Raw genomic sequence first — 18,678 nt, forward strand, 5'->3', positions numbered from 1 at the left:
TCCCGCCATCCATCTCGCTCCCTCGTCCTGTGTGCGTTTTGTCCCGTGTGTCGTTTGGTAGACATTTTGAAAAATTGGCTGATATCGCTCGGCAATATGCAAATAGCCCGGAGCTCAGTTAATTGGGTCAAGTATGCGCATAAACAAGTCCGAGCGGAGTCAATCTACCCACCCATTTTCGTGCATGCCAATTACCCCATCCACACCCATTCGATTCGTTCGTTCCATTCGATTTTTGGCCAGCGGCCTGCTGACCAAATTCCCTGTAATGTTGACCCAGTAGCCAGTCAATATTTGAGGGCATAAAACAACTAAGAATGCAATAGTTGGGTATTCCAACTACATATGCCACATACAACATACCCACACAAATCTATGCGCACACGTACCCAAGCACCCGGGCACACTGCTAGCTATTGGGAATTATTTATTTTCAGTGCACTTTGATAACTCGCCAAAGTGCAAATAATGCAGAACCCCCTGCAATGACAGCAAATTGGGAACCTTTTGAATTATAATTTTCCAGCTAAGCGCACTCAAAACTGCGTGAATTATTGGCTATTAAACTTTGCAACAGCACACATATTTTATATTTAGGATAAAAACCTAATGGAGAATAATTTATGTTTCCCATTATTGTAAAATATATGTCGCAAAATGCTTAAAAGTAGCAAACTATTGCTGCCATAGTAAAGGTTAAACGGATCACCCAAATTATTATTTGGAACTCATAAAGATATGATACATATTTGACTTTAAATGCAACTTTATCTGCGGGAATGTCGCATATAAAAGATACAAACAGAGAGATAGTATCTACTCACCCCGTGCCCTCCTGTTTTCCGGCAAAGTATCGCATATTGCCGGCCGTGTCCACCACGCGAATGGAATTGACCCGCCTGGAATCGCTGTCCGCAATGTAGAGATTGCCGAAGGGCGAGAAGGCCATGGCAAGGACGGTGCCGAGGACATTGTCCGCTCCCGTCTTGTTCACACGGCCATCCTGAGCGCCATTGCTGCAGTGCAGCGGTGTGCCGGCCACCACGCGGATCTTCATGTCCGAGGTGAGACGCAGTACGAGGCGATCGTCGATGAAGTGCAGGGATCCGTCCAATGGACTCAGGGCCAGGCCGGTGGGCCATTGCAACTGCGCCTGATTGGCCATCAGGGTGCCGCTGCAGGGAGCCGGACTCCAGTGATTGTGATGTCCATGATGGCCGATCAGCGTGTGTATGACGCCCTTGGGATCGACGGCTCGGATGTTGGTGCCATCGGCAATGTACATGGTGCGATCGGCTGCGATAGCCAGGCCCTTGGGATGCGAAAGGCGGGCCAACAGGGCAGGTCCACCATCGCCGCAGTTGCCCTCGTCACCGGGAATGCAACGCTGGCCACTGCCCACCACGGGATCACTGTTGATGCTGGGATCCTTGACCTTCTCCAGTCGCACGAGTCGCAGGATCTGATGCCTCTCCGGATCCGATATATACAGATGGCCATCGGCCGGCGAAACGGCCAGGTAATACTGATACGACACCTGGGTGGCGCTCAATTGCAGAATGGTGTACACCTTGCCGTCGGGCGTGATGCGGCGCACCAGATTGAAGTCGCCCACATAGAGACTGCCATCGGGCCCGGTGGCCAGGGCGATGGGCGTCAGCAGCTTGGCATCCTTGGCCACACCATTGCAGTAGTCCGGACAGGTGAGTGGTCGCTGCAGACCGGTGCCCATCACCACCTTGACGGTACGCGGGTATTCCTTCATGTGCAGCGTACTTCCGTCGCCCTTCTGCAGTATGCCCTCGTGGAAGTTGTAGTGGTGGTGAATGTCCAGTCCCCAACCGCCGATATCGGATATATCCACATCGTAGCCCTGCAACTTGGCCGTCTGGGCAATCCAAACGGGCGACTGGCAGGTGCTGTGCTGATAGCCCACCGAAATCCGGGCCACAGTCACGCCGTACACCTTCTGCCGATAGACATTGCGCTTGTTCCACGCGAATGTGTGCACCAAGCTGGGATCCGCCTCGTAGGTCTTCACATGGAGGGCGCCCTCGATCTCCACGCCCACATGCACATGGGTCAGAGTGGGCGGTATCGTTTCGCCGGTAAGGCGCATGCGCACAATGCTCAGATAGCCACTGGCCTGGGAGGATTGGTAGGTCAGGTGGAGGTCCGAGCCCGGAATCTGGATGGATTCTTGCACGATCTGTGAATGGAGAGCAGAAGCACTGGGTTAGCACTCTTCAAAATAGCCATCAGTGGTTTAAGTCAAATGATTGGCTTAGTTTCTTGTTGTTTCCAAGATCCTAGTCACTTCTTCTTTTATCCCCCTTTTGGTGACAGTTAACGGGGCGTAGGGGGGTTGTTAAAAACTTTACCTAGACCTGGCCAAATTGCCCTCTGATGTAACTAACTAAGGCCCAGAGTGAGGGGAGGGGGGGAAGCGGAGGCGAGTGACCGAGTGTCTGCTGGTGACCGCAGCTGGACAGGTTCGAGTGCTGCAATTAAACGCATTACGCATCCGACGAGAGCCAGACCTTCGAGGAGGACTCCCACGCTCTCGGCCAGAATTAATGTCCACCTCACTGGCCCTTTCACCCAAAGGCACCCAGCAACATCATGGCCACCACTGCCACCAGTGCCATCACCTCCAGCAGCTCCCCCTCCATTTTCAGCGGGCTAATGCAAAGTTATAATGTCATTAAGGCAAACTTTAAATTAATTAAAACTGCGCTGCGTCCAGCATCTGCTGCCCGGACTGCTAATTAGGAATGGCATTAGGGACGCGCCACGCTAAAGTACTTCTATAAATGGTAAATGAGGGGTACTCCCACCACCACCAACCACCCACCTGAGTCTCGGCAAAGATGACCCTTTTGCCGGGCATGGCGCCCACTCCGTTGGGCATCCAGGTGCTGATCAGCTGGGGCCGCAGCTTCTCGTGGTCGTGATCCATGCACACCTTGCTGGCATCGTTGGCCTCGTCCGCCGTGTGGTAGTGGATCGAGTTGAGGAACGTCAGGGCGGGATTCAGCGGAGAGACCCTGGAAGTAGAAGCATATGTATTAGCCGGGATATTTTCAAAACTATTACAATGTTTTTTCAAAGTTAATTAGTTTAATTATTAGGACAATGGTATTATTATCATTATGTAACTAAATGTTTTACCTGAAATAAATACGTTAAAGCGTTAACAAATAAATGCTAAATGCTAAAAGTGGCTTAATAAAAGGGTTTGCAGATTATTACACCATATTCCAGCGATTAATGTTTTATTTTTGAGTTTCAGGTGATGAGATTAAGACTATTTGAATTGCAGACAAGCAGCAGGTTATTTTCAGGAACTGGAAAAACTCACTTGATATTCCTGCTGGTCGTCTCGTCGTCGTCGCTGAGCTGCATTTGCACCGGCGGAAGGACCACGATCCTGTTCCAGGGCACAAAGACGGTGCGAGTCAGAGGTCGGAAGGGGGAGCGCTGGAACTGCAAGGTCACCGCTCCGCCGCCATTCACCAGCACATCGAACCTGCAAGTAGAGAGGGCATGAGAAATATGAAATGGAATACGAAATTAGTGCAAAAGTTGCTGGAAAACATGCAAATTAATATTTTAATGAACTTGAAGCGAAGGGAATTGCGCGAGATTCTGCCCCGCAACCTAATGCCAGGCAGCCAGACAGCCAGTCAGAGAGCCAAGGTGGAGCCCCGATAATACCTCAATTGTTTGTGGGTAATTGAAAAACTTTGGATGCTGCAGAAGGTATAGAGAAGAGCACAAGTTAAGATCCATCCATGCACCTCCCATTCCCCCCTTCTGTTCCCTTATCATGCGTTAGTCGCATTAAATATAATGATGGCGATTGCGAGCCGCCGCCATTATTACAAGAGAAAATTCGCATTGCAGCTACGGAAAAGTTGCACAAACTTCTTCTGCCAAGAGGACGAAGATGTTGGAAAACAAAGGGACAGAACAACAACAGCGGGGTAAAAAACGAAACTGGGGGGGGTGAGAAAATCCAGGAGCAGGAGCTCGAAAAAGCTCGGAAAGGACCTATAAAGCCAAGTTGCGTTGGAAACTCAAGAAATGGCAAAAACTTTTACTTTTGAAATATTTAATTAATGCGATTTTTAATTGTGTTTTGTGCGCGCAACAGAGATAGCATACAGATAGCAAATATATGAGTGCGATGGCCTGCATCTGGAAAATGTTTCAATGCCCCAGCCGCATTTTCGCCGAATCAAATGACAAAACATTCAATTGAATTGCCTCGTAAACAACGCGACCAAAGCTGCCCCATAAACATGTCCATAAACAAGGACATGCATTTCATTAAAAATAAAGTGGTTACAAAAAGAAAAAAAAAATAGCGGAAAAAACACTACAAATATAAAAGGGCATTTGGTGAAATTGGTTACAATTTTTGCTAATTTAATTTCACTGTTTTTGTCGCTGCAACTGTTTGTTTTTTGGCTGCTTTTATGGCTTGCATAAAGTAGGTACACATGTGCATATGCAATTTGGTGTAAACGGGATTAAAGTGCACATATTACGGAGCTCCCTTTTCAATATTTAAATTTTTGATAGATTTTTACTTCTTACTTAAACTGAAGACTACTAGAACTTCTCATTTTGCGCCCACTTACTGCTGGACCTATTATGTGGTCCGCATGTGTATGAAGCCAAAGTCTGTTGTGGCGGCATTGCATTTATTTATTTGTAATTGAATTGGATTTTATGAGCACGAGCAGAGCGAAAATCCGGAGAAGTGCGAGTAGTGGAAAGTGGTGCGGCGGGTGGTTTTTGAGGGTGGTGTAGCATTAGGCGGAGGCAACAACCCAAAAACATATACCAACACCCACACACACTTGCTCACAGGCATAAGGACATACGTTTCACTGGGCCAGCTCTAATAATACTTATGCAATAAAAAATGCCAGCAATAATCCCCTGCAGCACAATATAATGACTTTTATTACCTTTATTACTATGACAACAACAACCAACAATGCATGTCAGCCAGCCAGCCAGAGCAAGAACAACTAAAGCAGCAGTAGAAAAAAACATAATAAAAAATGAAAAAAAATTAAGCAGGACAACAAATGGTGGCGGCCAAAAGAGCAACAGAGAAAAGAGCCAAGTCGGTCCAAGTCCGAAAGGAAAGCGGAAAATGCGAGCGAGTGTGTGCGGGGTAGCTAATAAAAGCATAGAATTGAAATAAACATTATAAATACAAAACCATAAAATCCTGCAACAGAACAGAGCCAGGAAGAACCAAGAACCAGCTACAACAATCTGAGTCCAAAAGTAACAGGACACACACATATGTATGTGTGTGTGTGAAAATCCCGGGAAAGCCAGCGAGTGACTGGGCGGAAAATGAGGGGGCGGCTACCCGCTAACAACACACTGTTGCTTATTGGGCCGCATAACATGGCACAGCAGCAGCATTAGCAACAGCAGCAGCAGTAGCTACAGCACTTTCAGCATTTTCAGCTGCAGAAGGCATGCCATAAACCAAAATGAATTCAGCAAAATAACTCCTATTTAGGTACACAGCGAAAAAGGGTTTCAAAACACTTTTTTAATACCAAATAACTCATTAAATACTCTATCAATATTGCGACCTTTAAAGCAATTCAATGGCATTTGGCGAAAACCAGTTAAAAGTAAGCCGAAAAAAAAGTACTAGTTTGCTGGCGGGCAGTGTATAAAGAAAAAGGTAAACATAAGGCGAACATAAACAGGAATTATGGCGAGGCAGAGAGCAAGGACATTTTTAAAGACTCCTTAAAGGACCAAAACAACCAAAAATAATAAACAACAACACACATATTGTCATCATAAAAATGCATAAATAAGAGCTGTGGAATTTATGCCGGGCCAGGACCTCTTTTTGTGGCCCAGCAAGTAGTTGCAGTTGCGACATTCGGCAGCAACATGCAACATATCGATTACTTGGCCATTGGCCTAATGAGAAATTATGGCCACCACACACAAGCTCACACACAGGACAACAGTTGGGCAAAAGACTCGTTTCCTTTTTATTTTCAATGCTCGGCACATGGCCCACAAAGATATGCTATGCTATACACCTGCATATTTGTCTAGGCTAATGTGCGAGTGTGTGCGAGATTGAAATAAACAAAGCGGGAGTATGTGTATGTGTATGTGTGTGTGTGTGTGGGAAGTAAACACAAATAATCATCAGACAGTCGAAGTTTTGTCTGTCTGCTGCACAGATTTTGTTTGTGTTTCTACGCTTGGCCATAATAAAATCAGACAGAGTCGGGTGCGAAATGTTTATTTAAATTGGCCAACACACACACACATAGAGAAAAAGAAAATGGCAAAACAACAAGGACAGCAAACAATGTTGCTGATGGCAGCAAACGGAAATCCTTTTTACAAAAAAAAGAAAAACAACTGCAAAAATATTTATATTAGATATATTGGATTGCCAGCACTTTCCCTCCCAATTTTGCCATCCATTCACAGTTGAGAAAATATTCTGACTCTGATTCCGATTTTGATTCAGATTTTGGTGCCGTCCTTGCATCTTTGATAGGCTCAATTAGAGCAAAAGTTCTCCGAGCATTTGTGCTTAAAAAGCAATTTGAATGAAATGTCAAATAATTGAAACTAATGTCCATCCATCCCAATTTGCCTCTCGTGTATCCCTTGCCAAAGACAAGAAACTGAACCACTGAGCCACTCGTGCGGCTTTTGGCCAATTGTGGCCTGTCTGCTCTAATTATGCTAACCACTTGTGTAACCTTCAAGGACCTGGTGACAGACGAAGGACCTCGCAGAAGTTGGCCGCACATCAAAGCGAGAGATTTAATTAAAAATATGATAACTTGCCCTCGCTGGCGCATCTTCACCTTCTATATTCTCACATTTCTTTTTCATATTTTGGTGGCCTTTATTTTGGACTGCGCAACTGTGCTTCTGGCCATCGGCAGCGGCGGATTCCATTAGCAGAATGTAATCAACGAAAAAAGCTACCCCCGATGGAGCAACTTATCCATACGTAAGTAATTTGCATTTGCCCCACACAAGCACACAATACAGTACAGTGGAGCATCGGAGGAGGGGATTATTAATCGAAAGTACATTTCAGCGAATGTAATGTATTTTCAGCTTTATAGAGAGCATTTCAAGATAGCGAATAACTAAAGTAAATATGGGGATTACTACTCACCAGCCTCCTTGACGAGTTAGGGTGAATCCAAATCGGGAATCGCGATCCACCGAGACCCGAATGCCAACGATTCCGAGTCCTTGGGGAGTGATCACCTGGCCCCGCATTACGGACACACGGCTGTTTTGTTATCCAAATCCAGGGGAGAATCCACGTCGAATTTTGATGGGTTGTGGTTTTTGATTTGGTGGTAATTGGGATTATTGCAAAAGACAAAAATATATATGTTAGTTACTTGGCAAATTTGCGTTCGGAGCTTTTGCTTTTGTTTAATCTTTTTCTTTCGTTTCTTTTCTTTTTTTGCTTTGCTTTGCTTTTATTTTGCGTTTGTATCTAATTTAGTTTTGTGGTTGAAATCATACGTTTTGAAAAGGTGAAGAGCAATTGTCTGTATTGATGGAATGGGAAAACTGAAAACTGAGACCCGATTGTTTTCTCAGCACTTGGCTCTAAGGACAAACTGAAAATTGTTATGCAATAATTTGAGGAAATATTTATATAAATATATATATATAATATATATGTAATATAGCTATGTTTCGTATGCATATGTATAAGTATTTGTATTTCAACTAGGATTGTATGTATAAAGATAGAGAGAGACGAAAAGAACGAGCGAGCGAGACGGAGAATGAGAATGTAATGGGATGAGTTTGTAAGAATTCTGTCGCCAGGAATGCGTTTTCTACTTTGTATCTGAATCCTGTATCTTTTGTATATTTGTATATATATCTGCGACTGCAGTGTGTCTATATCTTTGGTGAGCGAGTGTGTGTTTCTGGTGTTCTGGGAAATTCTTTGCGGGACAATCTCAAAGTGTTTTCCTGGCTTTGGGTAATTCAATTATTGGAACTGGGTGGGAATGTGTATCTTCGAGTGTGTGGAATGAATCGAATGAATGTCCAACAATGAGCTACGGAAATACGGAAAAAGAAGAGAGCGGGGGAAGAGCAGGGGAAGTGGAGATGGATTTTCCTCATTTTCCTACTTTTCCCGGGTTGCAAGTGCAAATGGTATTTGGCACGCAGCTTGGCTTGGATGATGGGGAAAATGTGAGGTGAAATGGCGGATGAGGGGTATATTCAAGACCCGACTTTGGAATGCCAATATATATCGAATCCTTTAACATTTCTCACTGAGTTAATGGGAAGTTTCAAGTTTTGAAGTTGGGTTCGGTATTGAATTGAAGCTGCGACCAAATGTAAGGAATGTAGGGTGAGTGCAACGATTGATCGGTGGGTCTATCGATCGGTGGGTGAATGTTATCGAAGGAATTTTGGCCTCAGTTTCCTTTTGGAAAGTCAAGCGTGAAAAGGTATTAAAATTAATTAACATTGTTGCGAAAACATGTGAAGTATATATAAGATCGTTGGAAACATACCCTTTAATTGGTAATACAATTTTTAAATCATTGGCATTTATGTGCCATAGTTACTTTGCTTAACAACTGCCTAAAGTCTATCGATAACTTTCCCCACCGATTTCAGCACCGCCAAACGCATTCAACAAAATGCATGCAATAATTAACAATAATTATTATTAGAGAAAAAACTATTTTAAAATTGATTTCATAATATAATATCGCAATTGCTGCGATTCTCAACGATATTCGATAAATGCGACTAACGACTAACCAGGCCAAAAAACGATCAACTAAAAAGACAACGAAAGTGAAACCAACAAAACACAAAAGGGCCCAAAAGCGGTAGGAAATCAAGAAAACATTTGACCCGATAACGAAAATCGATTGGCGTTCGGCTTCGAAATGCGATACTTTCCACGGGTTCGAAATGCAAACCAGTCAGTTGCCCTTGCAGTGTCCTCTGGCAGTGTTTAACCCTCCACGAAGCCCCCTTCTTTTCTTTCCATCTATCTATTGATAAGGGACGCAGCTGCGCGGCCCAAAATCATTCTCATTCTCATTTCCATTTACATTTCCATTTAATGAGAAGAAACTATGGCAACCCGATTTCTTTGTCACTTTCTTCGAAAAGACGGTGGGGGTCGTGCACCGATATCCGATTTCAAGTTTGCCAATTTATTATGACAAAAGAGCGCACAAAATATGCTTTATATTTCCAATAAATGGAGTACAGCAGCGGTCCCTTCTGTCCTTACACATATATATATTTATATATATAAGCATGTATGTATATACAAATTCTTCTGAGCTGGTTCTTCAGAGCAGCCAGCAGACGCCCCTTGAAACAAAATGCCGCAGTGAGGCTGAAAAGGCAGGGGCGTACGCCGAATGGGGGTTTCCTTTTTGCATTTTTTTTTCAATTTTTTTGTTCAATTTTTGGTTTTCTTTTTTGGGAAAGTTACCAAGGATATCGGAAACGAGTGCAATTGTTTGCACTAATTACTGCTGCAGAGTGGGGGGTTTTGCGAGGGGTTTTCCAGGGGGCGTCCTGTCCCGCCCGTCATCAGGTGCAGCCTCCCCCTTCTACCCCCTTCCCACGCCCCCTATGCCACTCCATTTCCAGAGTCCGAGGACTGCAGTTGGCCTCTTTTAACTTTTGTGCCAGCAGCGCAAGTTCTCGAAAACATTTTCAAGTTTTCAAGTGTTGCAATTTCTCAGACCACCCCCCCACCCCCTTTTTACTGTTGTTCCCGCCGCCCCCTCATCTTTTTCCGCTACACCCCGCACCGCCCCCTGCACCACACTGCTTTCTACTTTTAACAGACATAAACACATAATGTTCAGTATTTGGGTCAGAGTTTTATGCAACTGGGCAGCATTTTTATTAGGAATGAAAAGAGAGCGGGGGAGGTTGGGTTGGGGGAGTTTCCACCAGGGGGTGCGCCAAAGGTCGCCAGGGAGTCGGCAAAGGGGGGAGGGGGGTTTGTGGCTAAGGAGGCGAAGGCCCATTGGAATTCTTGGAGAGCAGCGCACTTCTCCACTGACTTCTAATTGCAATTGACCAAAGTCCGAGGTTCCGTGCTCAAAAGTCATGCCCAACAAGCTCATGCTTGTGTGTGTGTGTGCGTGTGCCACGCCTATTCCAGCCCCCCTGCCCCCCAGCAAAAGTGGGCGATTTAGCAACGGTATTTTACCCACAATTTCATTTTTCTGCCACAATTCGATGCAATGAAGCAACATTTTATTTGAAATCAAGCCGAATAGCAAATTGCACAGGTATAAGTACACTTTCGTATGCCACATGTGTGTGTGCTCGTTGGGTGGGCATCTGTATATATATATACATATACATATACATATACATCTGTATATATATATATATATATATGTATATATATATATTATATATATATATATATTATACATTTATAATATATATATGTGTGTGTGTGTATTCCGAGTCATTGAAGTGGTGAGTGCCATTGATTTTTATTCCGCATTTGATTCGTTTCGTTTCATTTATTATTTATTTGATTTATTTGCACTGCTGTAGCCAAGAAGGAACCTTTTTGGCCTGCTCCTACGACTGCTTCTACTGCTGGCCAGGTAAATCACCCATACGCCACCGACACTTGAATGTCTTCAGCACATTTCGTTTTGTTTGCTCTTCCCTGCCCTGCTTTCCTTGCGTTTCGTTGTCGTCTTCTTGCTGCCATTTCATTCAATTCAATTCGGTTTGATTTGGTTATGAGAACAGTTTTCACTTTGATTTTGTTACCATCGAAATGGAAATGCTGCACTTAGTGGAAGAAAACGGAAGGGGTTGTGGTAAAACGCCTCAGCCGTCGCCTCAAGGACTCACAATACGTATACGCACAACACTTTGCACTAGGAACTTTGTTTGCTAAGAAGCGATACAATGAATTTCCCTGTGTTTCTCTTTTTCTTCTTTTTAATTGAATTTGTAAAAATATCCAAAGATCAAAAGTACTGGAGTTAATTAGTTAGAATAGAATAGAAGCTATTCAATATATTTTAGTTCCAAGACTGTTATAGTGAAAACTTTAAGCATTAGTGCCAGAAATTTTGAAAGCTTCGTAAGCCGTAAGCCGGTGACTCAGCGAGTTTATTGACATGTTCTTGAACCCGCCGCCTTCTTTTTCAATCTTTTCAATCAGCTAAGCATAATCATCATTATCAGTAAAAGCCACTCAAAATTATGAGGCAATAAAGGCATTTAGCCAGCGCAAAGGAAATGGATAAGCCAGACTGAAAGAGATCGGCGGTATATATGTGAGTATGTATGTATGTATATGTAGGAGAAGCAATCTTCTCCGTTGAAGTGAAAGCAATGCCACAAAAATGTTCTAATCTCAAAAGATGCGCGCCCTTTGCACTGCCTTTTACCCAATTTTACCCCATTTCCCCCCACACACATCCTTCTTTTCCGCCCACCACCCATCGACTAATCGCCCTTGCAGCGAATAAGCAATAGAAGCAAAACTGGAGAGGGGGTATGAGTATGGGTATCCTAGAAAGCTAGAAAGGACCAAAAACCAGGAGCCGGCATTGTCGCCACTGCACCTTTTGTGTCAAAAGTGCACTTCCATTATTAGCGCATTGTGTGGACGCGAGGTGGTGGAAAATGGTGAAAGCCCGGGCGGCGGGCAAGGAAAGTCGGGCTGGAAAATATGAGAAGCCCGCGCATAAAGGAAGTGCATTTAATTTCTTTTCTTTTTGCCATTTTTTGTGTGCCTTTTTGTGCCCGAAAGGCGGAGTAGTGTGGAGTGCGGGCGGGAAAACGATGCCAGACAGCAAGAGTTTCAGAATGGGTAGATGGGTAGCTGGGATGGTTTTTTTGTGGCCATTCATAAAGCGGCAGGCTGCCATTCATTTGCACCGTCCACCCCCCCCCCCCCCCTCGACGACCCCCCATGCTCTTGGCCCCCACCTTTTGCTAACTTGGCTTACCACGGCACACAAAGTGGCGACGGCAGCGTCGTCTTGCCATCATAAAAATTGAGCACGACTTAGTTGACTTTTGTGCATACAAAAGGACATTCGCACTCCACACACAAACGCACACTCACCCACACACACACACACATACACACACACACACACCGAGAGAAAAAGGATATAATTTTAATTTGGCTTTATTTTCATGACGCCCACGAGGATGCAGCTTTGAGGAAGCTGGCAAAAGAAACAAAGCCAGGACTGCAGGCGATTCGGTTCGGTTAGGTTAGGTTTGCTGGGTGGTTATTCAAGGAGCTGGTGGTGGTGATGGTAGAGGTGGTATTTCGGTTCATTCTATCGGTGGCTCAGGAGGTGGTGCTGGAGGTGGTTGGTGGCTCCTCCGCTTTATGTTCATTTAGCCTGAAACAGTTTTTGAAACATTTTTCAGTGGGAAAACCCTGGGCCGCACTTTTCTTTTACGCTTTTGTAACCACGATAAATGTACTTTATGTAGCGCGATGCCAGAGAGATGAGACCCATTTCCATGGCCACCGAGGGGCTAAGGAGGCGTTTGTGTGCCTCTGTGTGTTTGTGTGTGTGTTTGGCTTGCCTGATGAAATGTTTCCTGCACTTTCGCACATTTCTTTTGCTCGCCTCTGTTTGCATCTTGCATCTTTTTCATTACAGCAAAGAAAAGGACGAAAGCGAAAAGCGAAGAAAGTAGCGAGCTACAAAAAAAAGGGGTTAATAAGAGGAGTTGCTTAGGCAAGAAACCCACAAACAATGGGACTCGTAACAATCGCTCTTTCCTTTCGTTAAAACAAAAGTTTTAAGTAATGCATTGTTTTCTAATCATAAACTGTACAAGTTTGGATTTGTGCAATATTTTATAATATTTATAAAATTATTTTTAATATTTCAATTGGACTTTCTCTGTTGAATTAAAACAATTTCCTTGTTTAATTGATACCGAAACTGATTACACTTACATTTCCTACATCGTACAGATGAAAGCGAAGATGAAAGCTACGGAAATTCCGTACACATTATAAATAAATAGCAGCTGCAGGGCGATTCTACGCCAAATTGCGAGGAGTGTGTGTGACGAGGTATGCGGAGTGGAGTGGAGAGTTGAAGCTGAAATAGGGACACAACAAACAACTCACACTCGGGCACACACACACACACACAAAGACAGAGGCGTGTATAGAAAAAAGTTTGAATAGCATTTTTAAGTTTGCCATTTACCAACACACACACACACCGTCCGATAGGAGAGCAAAGAAAACCTTTAGTAGCGTGTAATTTGCACTTTGTAAATTTGCATAAAAGCTGCACACAAACAGCGGGGAAACGCGGGTAAACAGGGGGGAAAACTAAGGGGGGAAACTGGCATAAGTCCAAGATAGAGACGATATGTAAATGCCATGCCATGTGTCGTCGCTTTAAGTAAGCAACTGGCAAAATTAGGGGGGTGGGGTGGTGTGACCGGGTGACGGGTGGTGGGTGCTTGGGAAAACACGCCTGCATAAAATGCCATTCATTGGCTCCAACATTTCCATTTAGTTTCGGGGTTTTTCCTTCCATTCCGTTTCGTTCAGTTTTTCATTACAGATTAGCTGGCGCCACCTGGCGGCTAATGCTGCCAGCTCACCAACACAGACGCACGAGGAAAATTCGTGCACACACACACACACACATAGGTGGATGCCGAAAGAGCATATCTACGCTTTCCACATTTTGGCTGTTCAATTTGATGCACACAAAACAAATTTCATTTGGCAGCATTTCACTGGGAAATTCCCTGGTCACTGGGAAAATCGAAGGGGGTGCGGAGGTAGGGAAATACCGAGGACAAGCGGAGCAGTGGATGCATGACACTTTTGTCCCTAAGAAGATTACACTTGGCACCTTTTGCCACCTGGCTTTAAAGGCAATGCAATGGAAATGGATCGAATGTTTTTCGAAAAAAGCGCTGGCAAGTTAAACTAAAAAGGGTTGGGAAAAGCGCTCACTTAGGTGCTCTTTCACTCCAAAAATGTGAGCAAGGATAATGGTAACATTATCTGGAAGTATTACTGAAACTATCACACTTGAAATGAATTAATAGAAGTTTGAGTTTTAAAAGCTGTCAAGTTTTTAAAACCATTTTCTCGCTCTGTACAAAAAACTCGCTTTCGAGACTAATAAAATATTTCCAAGAATCGCCTGCAACTCCTTTCGATGCCTATGCCTATGCATTCATTCCATTTCCGCTTATAATCATTCGGGATCTTGGTGGGCGCAGTGCATTCGCTGGATCGCCTTCATTTTATACCGCAATCAAAACAGTTTTCATCAACTTTTGCCGCAAAGGCCGCATGCAACCACCAGCCATCAGCCACCAGCCACCAGCCGCTACCGCCCACTCATTTCTCATGTCGCCGCTACAATGGCACACGGCTTATACATTTTATAGTTATATGAAGCCATTACAGTGGTCTGTCCGTACAACAACCGCCCATTTTTCAGCCAAAGTGGCACGAAATCCAGTTTTGTAGCTCTGCAGTTTGCACTTCACTTAAATGCGCCGCACGACGACCGTCAAAAGAATAACAATAACAAAAATGTAAGCTCACCAACCCATCCACCCACTCAATGGAAACTTATGACCGACCATGGGCGTTGGAGGTTGGGGGTTTCTACTCCACCACTCCGCCACTCTGCCGCAGGCCATTAAAAATTTTGTGCTGATGTCGAATTAGCGACCGTGGAGCAGCAACTGCAACTGCAACTGGCTTTATACTGGTCGCTTGCCCAGCAACAAACACATAAATATATCTAATCTCACATAAAAGTAATTACTTTCAGCTGCCGTTGTTGCTATCGAAAAATATTAAATTATATTGAGTGCACACACATACACTCACACACACACACACACACACACAACCACTGGCTGGCAGAACATGGGATGTAGGATATGCGATATGGATACACCGATATGGATACGGACCACGGCCACGGATTGCAGAAGCCGTCGACCGCAGACCATAACTATGGCGAACTACTATCCCCAATGTTCCCCTTTTGGCCCCGTCGACATATTTGCTTTTTTCTCCACACATTTTTTTGTGCGACTGCAGCGAAAATTCCGCGAATTTCTCGTCGCTTTTTCCCAACATTTTCCCTTTCTCGCTGGATGCCAAAAACAAAAAAAGGCGGAAAAAAGTACAAATCGCTCGAGAGAAAAAACCGAATGGTAGTGGGGGGACTCTTGGATATATGGACTTTGGCATAAAGTTGGCAGCGATCAAGCGATGTATACATATAGGGCTTATAAGAATATATATATGTTGCATATATGAGAATATTGCAGAAATATTCTGCCAAGGAAACCGGTTGACAGAAAAGTTCTGCGAAAAGTATTACCCTTGTACGGGTAATCCGGCAATACTGATCTTAAATGTTTTATATCAAAAAATATATCATTAATTGGAATAAATCGCAGAAAGTCCGAATAATTGTCGGAATATTGTGTATTATTTAAATACCGCATTATGTGTTGGTACACACATCAAAAAAGCAAATGATTCATTTAAATGCTACTTGATTATTTTTCACTTGTTTTAAACCACTTGAACAATCCTTAAAGTCTTTTAAAACCACCTGAAGTGCATTCAATGTTCGAATTTAATCTTTCCTTCCAGATATTCACTTTATTTTCATGGCGTTTTTACGACGCGGCCTTTTCGTTTGGCCAGTTGTGTTTTGGCCATTTCTATTGGCCACACACACTGACTGAAAAAGGCTGTTGGCTGAAAGCGGGCTAACTATCCTTTCTCTTATCCGTATCCGTGTATTCGTGCAGCTTTTTACATTTCTCCACTATCACATACACCTCGTACTCAAACTGTTTGTAACTTATATGGGTATTAATTTTGGTTTATGTGCAACTTGTACGCTGTGAATTCCTCCTCCCTTTTTTTCTAAAGTGTTTTTTACTTTTTTTTGTTCTCGTTTTTTACCCTCTGAGCAAACGGATGGCGATAAGAGCAGCAGCACCACCACCACCACCACAGCAACAGCAAGAATAACAATTCCGGTAAAGCTATAGTCCAGGCAATAGCCTCGTTGATAAGACCAGAAAATCACAACAAGGACAACGCCAACTACCTGTGAAAACATTCGGACTGGCGCCTTTTTAAGTTATATACGAGTATACACTACATCTGCATTCGGATGCGTGGCACAGGCACATGTGGCACATAAATGTATGTATGTGCCCCATATTCAGGATGTATTTCCTTCCATAAGTCTATGCAGCTTGAAGGGAAAAAAAGGAAAACATACAGCAAACGAGAAAAACTCGTGAAATGTGAGATCATTTTGCAGGTGAAGTTTTCACGGACTCAAAACAATCGTTTATTTATTTGATGAATGAATATGATCATTATGAATATGTAATAATACAAGATCTACCGGAAAGTTGGCAGTGCAGCCATCTAACCCATTTGTATATACATTTCTATATCCTCGGCAGCAACAGCATTCCCCTCTTCTAGAGCACAAGATCAAGGATCAAACGCTTACGACACTTGACAGCCAGCGGGAACCGCAAAAGACAGAGCTTAGAAAGCGGCGGAAAAAGGGGTTGCCACCCCAGGAACTCTGTAGGCGACAACCCTGCACCACCCCACACCACCCACAATAATCCAGCGACTTTCTCCAGTAGCCACTTGATGACTGCCAGCAAGTTGACACTAATCAGTTTAGCTTCAGCCCGACGCAGACAACTTGATTTGCATACACAACAGTGCATGGTGGGCGGCGGGGGGGTTGGGGATTTTTCCAAGGGGGTTGGCGTGGAAAATACGGTGGAGAACTGGTGGACGGGGGGTAAACCACTTAAGCGGGCAACTAGCCACACCTAAACAGGCCGTCAGTCAGTTGGGACAGCAAGAAAACGAGAACGAGAAGGAAAGTCGGGGGTTTTTCCTTAGCCAAGCTCACACTTAACCCCCTTTTTTAAAGCGCCCTTCCTGGCTCCATTTTATCCCTTTTATTTTCGCTGCACCCCCCACAAAATGGCAGCCAAAACAGGAAGTAATCTATAGTCGCTCCGCCATTGTTTATTGTTTAATTTTTAGTCAACGTTGTTGCTGTTGCTCAACTTTTGACTCCGGCCAAGTCTCCGTTCTGGTTATGCCTGCTTCCTCTTCGTCCTTCGTCCTTCTCCCTACCCAACCACCACCCACCTCACTCGGCGTTTTCTTTGCCCGTTTCTTCTTGTATTATTTCTATTGTTAACAGTTTTTGCATTTGCCGCTGCAAGTAGCGAAAACTTTTCACAATAGACCATTGTTCCATCCCCGCCGCTCCTGCGACTTTCCCTCGATCCACCTCTCTCCACCTTAACTGCCTTGCCTTTCAACGATGCCACTTGAGCACTACAAAGCCAAAAAATAAAAAAAAATATGGAAAAGAGGACACTGCATGGTGGGACAGAGGGCCAGGGGAGCAGAGGAGCGCAACAGCAGACAAAGACGGCCCGAAATGCCAAAGACGAAGACGTTGATAACGGCGGCAGTCTTGCACCCTCAACAGCCCCAAGCCACCCATAACCACCCATCGCCACCCATCATCCATCGCCACACACTAAGCAACGCCTCCCTGAAGTCATGACACGCCCGTATCGCATTTACTTGGATTTCGCTTTATCGGAGCGGCAAGGAAAACAGCAACCCGCCGACGACGACAACAACGTCACCCAGTTTCCATGGCATCGTCATCATCATCTGCTTCTTTCCGCTCCGCCTACACTGAAAACAAATGAGTAGCTCATCTATGGCACAGGGAATACTAGTTTACATATACAGGCTCCTCCTTGACTTTTGATTTTTTACGTCGATTTATTAGCTCTGCGTTGATTGAATCTTTTTAAACATGTATTTTAATCAAGTTATTTTTCTTTTTTCTGGTGTACGCAAAAATGTGCTGAACAAGAACTTTTTCTTGGTGTCCGGTTTAGTTAGTATGCTTCTTATTTTTCAAACTGATATTTTCCTTCTTTTCCATCGAAGGCAAATTTTTTATAATTGCGTTGCGGCGAGTACAACAGCAATATTCCAGATATAACGGCAATTTTTCCAGCCGAAGCTTCCCATTTCCCCATTTTCCCAGTTTTAAACTTTAATCCCTTTTTTCGTAAGTAACGAGAAAAATAGTTTGACTAATCCCTCGGCCGATGAAACCACTTAATTAATTCTGTAAAAATCAGTTCATTACGGTGATCGGATGGCTGTCAGTGAAACTCGTTCATTAACTTAGTAGGTGCACTTTTTCGTAATTAAAACCCACACTTTATGCACAATTAATGACCATGGATGGTGACACATTCTATATTTTTTTTTTGGCCCATTATTAAAAATACTCTTGTGACTTATTTTAAATGCGTTTTTAGCCGAACCCATAACGCTACCCGATAATTATTGCACACTTCGTTACTGATTTTAGATACACCCACACTTTATGTTATTTTAAGGGACTTCTGCAAGGGCATTATATAGAACTTCGGTATGCCGAAGAATTATTATTGCATTGACAGTTTGAAAACATATATATATACATACATATATGAACAGAAAAGAAAGTATAATTGAAATGCGGAAAA

At 43.8% G+C, this 18,678-nt stretch overlaps 1 protein-coding gene across 6 annotated transcripts in view; it reads right to left on the bottom strand.

Moving 5' to 3' along the window:
• The window catches only part of LOC6523966 (teneurin-a), a 139,370-nt gene that overhangs the window by 14,771 nt on the left and 105,921 nt on the right, over positions 1–18,678 (bottom strand). For all 6 annotated transcript variants that reach the window (XM_015189921.3, XM_015189919.3, XM_039376911.2 and 3 more), the window contains 4 exons: positions 7,205–7,324; positions 3,362–3,529; positions 2,855–3,047; positions 825–2,209 (listed from right to left, as the gene is read on the bottom strand). In XM_015189921.3, coding sequence (XP_015045407.1) covers positions 825–2,209; positions 2,855–3,047; positions 3,362–3,529; positions 7,205–7,324 — 1,866 coding nt within the window. The remainder of the gene's footprint in view (positions 1–824; positions 2,210–2,854; positions 3,048–3,361; positions 3,530–7,204; positions 7,325–18,678) is intronic.

Source organism: Drosophila yakuba, chromosome X (genome assembly GCF_016746365.2).
Source record: "Drosophila yakuba strain Tai18E2 chromosome X, Prin_Dyak_Tai18E2_2.1, whole genome shotgun sequence".
Classification (NCBI taxonomy): Eukaryota; Metazoa; Arthropoda; class Insecta; order Diptera; family Drosophilidae; genus Drosophila; species Drosophila yakuba.